Source organism: Egretta garzetta, unplaced genomic scaffold, assembly GCF_000687185.1.
Source record: "Egretta garzetta isolate BGI_Z169 unplaced genomic scaffold, ASM68718v1 scaffold61, whole genome shotgun sequence".
NCBI lineage: Eukaryota > Metazoa > Chordata > Aves > Pelecaniformes > Ardeidae > Egretta > Egretta garzetta.
The window spans coordinates 368,031-371,347 of NW_009258620.1; the positions used below are offsets into that span (position 1 = coordinate 368,031).

Here is a 3,317-nt window from a genome sequence, read left to right on the forward strand (position 1 = left end):
GGGGGTGGCGAGGGGGGCAGCCAGCAGACCTGAGCAGGCAACCTAGAATAGCCTGGAAAAAAAAAAAAAAATTCTCAAAAAGGCAGCTTTGATCCTGGATTCTATCTGGTCCTTTCCACTATGTTACCTGTGTTCATTGCAATACACGTGGCGCATATACTGAGAAAGCCCACGGCTGAGCAGTCACAGGGTATCCTAGCACCTGTATTTACATTCTGCAAGTGGGATAACACAAAGTAATAGGCAAGAACTGACTCTTCACTGCATCTCAGTTATCTGTAAAGGGAAAATACATTTATGTGGAGACTCAGGACCAAGGGAACAGGGAGGCATTTGCAAAGTGGCATGAAATTAAATAGGACACGTTTGGGAAAGGCATCATAATCATTACATGTCACGGGCTGCTATGGGAAAGGCCAGATTACCCAAACAACAGCAAGGAAGAGCTCTGACTCCAACTTACAGAGGGACTTTGAGTATTTAAACAATGGAGAGGAAAATATTTCAAGCTAACTGCTTAGTGCAAATTGTTTTAAAGGTCCTTCCCTCGATTTTTGTCTTTAGTTGCCCGAAAATTATCTGGTACTGTATTCATCTAAGCACGGTTTAATGTCAATGAAAGGGTTTAGTCCCTCTAATTCTGCATCTTTTCCTTTTCAACCTCTCTTTCGGTCATGGGCACAGAGCATTATCTCTTCCTGGGATCGGTCTTCTGTACTTAATTTCACCACAGCCTGGGAAAAGGCAGCACATTGAGATGTTGACGTTCCCAACATCAGGCAGAAGTTTGATTATAATGATGGCAAACGCTTTCCCACGTTCTTACCCCAGCGCCGCGATGCCAAGCCCCATTGTGTCACACGCTCCCCAGTCCACCTGCTCCTTTGGGAGCAGGGTATTATCCCCAGGCAATTCACAGTCAATTTGCCATGCTGTAATAGATGCTTTCTCTATTGTCCCGGGGCACGCATGGATTGGCTATCGACTGTGGGAAACTCCAAGTCGCTGAGGACCCATACATTTGTATGCAGCCGCTGCGTATAAATAGAGGAGCTCCCAGCTCCCTTGGCCACCTGCTCACCAGCGAGCTCTGAGCCGAAATCGGCACTTGGGATAATGGCACCCAGTGCTCTCTCCCTGGAAATCCTAACACCCAAAGAGAAGAACAGAGTAAGTATCTGCTGTCTCTGCGATCGCGAGGGCAAAGAGCAGAGCAGGGCTGAGCCCCTTCAGCAGCAGGCTACACAGAGATGGGAAGGGAAAAGCCTCACCGCTAACTGTTCTCTTCCCTTTTTGTGTTACAGCTCAGGAAACCCATTGTAGAAAAGCTGCGCCGTGACCGGATTAACAGCAGCATCGAGCAGCTGAAACTGCTCCTGGAGAAGGAGTTTCAGAGACACCAGCCCAACTCCAAGCTGGAGAAAGCCGACATCCTGGAGATGACCGTCAGCTACCTGAAATACAGCCGAGGTGAGCACGTGCCCCGATCACGCTTGCTGCTCTTACTTTTAGGCAAAACCCCAGCCTGAGTCCCCCTGTGTAACACTTCTCTCCTCTTCTGCCCTTGCAGCTTTTGCAGCATCTGCCAAAAGCCTACAGCAGGATTATTGCGAAGGGTACGCTTGGTGCCTCAAAGAAGCTCTGCAATTCCTGTCTCTCCATTCAGCAAACACAGAAACCCGGATGAAGCTGATCTGCCATTTCCAGAGGTCGCAAGCAGTGCCGAAGGACCCTGGTTCTTCTTCTGCACCCGCTTCCACCCACCAGCCCCCTGCAAAACAAGCAGCACTGAAACCCTCCTGCAGCCTTTGGAGGCCTTGGTAGGCCAAAAGTATGCTCATGTGTTTCCTGGACATTTGCTCATATTCCAGAGGAGATCGTGACTTGCTATACAAGTCCCCCCCACTCCTCTCATGAGTAGGGAAGAATGTTTTCCTTTTGCAGAGCATTACTATGCTCGGATGTCTGCTTCCCTTCTTCCAGAAGGACTGAAACGATCCCACCGCGTGGAGAGGAAGTTGTTCGAAAAGAACGTGAGATGTAATCCTCCTGCTAGGAGGACTGAGAGGAGTTGTTCAGAGAGGAACGCCGACTGTTCTTAACCTTAGTGAGGTTGTACGTGTACATCCGTTGAGAAAGCAGTAACTTCTAAGATGTCCAGGCTAGCATTTTCAAAAGTGTCCATTCAGGAGGAGCCCTCTCCTCGGACCTGCCCCCCTTGAGACTCCTCAGTGTCCCCAGCCATCCGCACCGGGACCGCCCGGCTGCAGCTGTAGCCCTGGGGCCCAAGGCGTCTCAAGCAGAGCAGGTAGCCTTCTGGACACCTTTGAAAACCTAGCTGTCCTATGGGTGCTGTAACGGGTTCTATGATATTTGTAGACTGTACTCTGAAAATGGTTAAACCATAACTCAAACCGCGTAGAGGAAATTCCTCACTCAGGATGTCTTGCTCACAAAATCAGAGTGCTGTTTGTGAGGTTCAGGATACCTACGCCTTTTATAAAGGCAAAAGCTCATTTTTATATCCTTATAGGAAAGAAAGTTACGGCTGTGTTGTCGATTTTACAAGAAATACTTATCAAAGTCTTTCATGAAAGGCAGGTGTACAAATTATATTTACTCTTTGGTACCCTACCACCAGGGGAGAATGTGAATTCATTACTGTCCTTAGAGGATCCTACGGCATGTTAGGCGTGAGCTGCACCAGTTGTATAACCTGTGCCAGAAATTGTCTTGAACTTCCGAAGTCGCAGAAACTTTTAACGGTAACAAGAATAAATAAAACTCGAGTTCATAAATCCAGCAAGTTATTCTGTCTTGAGTTGTTCGCATAGCTGATTTCCCTGTGGTCCCTGGGGTGAAAGGACACCAGGCAAAGATTTCAGCAAAAGCAAAGATACTCAGAATTGGTATTTAATTGCCTCACCAGTTTTGTGCCTGCTTGGGACCCCCCCACCCCCACCCCAATGCTGTTTTCCACAGCGGAGAACACGCAGCTCCAAAATACCAAACCCGTGTGGGACAAAAATACCGAGACATGGCCAACCAAGAGATTCTTTGGAAATTCAGACCCAAGGGGCTTGTCAAGAAAGGTCACGGCAAGGGCGACGTGGGGAAAACGCCCGCCTGACGCCCGAGGACCGAAATACTTCCAGTTGCTGAGGTTTGCGAGGCGCATCACGGTACCTTCCGTGTCCCCGGGGCGCGCGTCCACTCACAAAATGCTGGGGATCGCGGGGAATTTTAAGTCTAGCTTTCCGCCGGGCGGGCGCCTGAGGCGCGAGTCACCACAGGCGACGTCAAGCGCAGCGGCACGA

General features: G+C 49.4%; 1 protein-coding gene across 1 annotated transcript; it reads left to right on the top strand.

Annotated features, from left to right (window-relative positions):
- The first annotated feature begins 17 nt into the window (after window positions 1–17).
- On the top strand, window positions 18–3,290 carry LOC104134556 (transcription factor HES-5). Its single transcript, XM_009648115.2, has 3 exons — window positions 18–1,170; window positions 1,305–1,470; window positions 1,571–3,290. Exons 1-3 carry the CDS (start codon window positions 1,117–1,119, stop codon window positions 1,822–1,824), a joined length of 474 nt encoding a protein of 157 aa, XP_009646410.1. The 5' UTR covers window positions 18–1,116; the 3' UTR covers window positions 1,825–3,290.
- The last annotated feature ends 27 nt before the right edge of the window (window positions 3,291–3,317 follow it).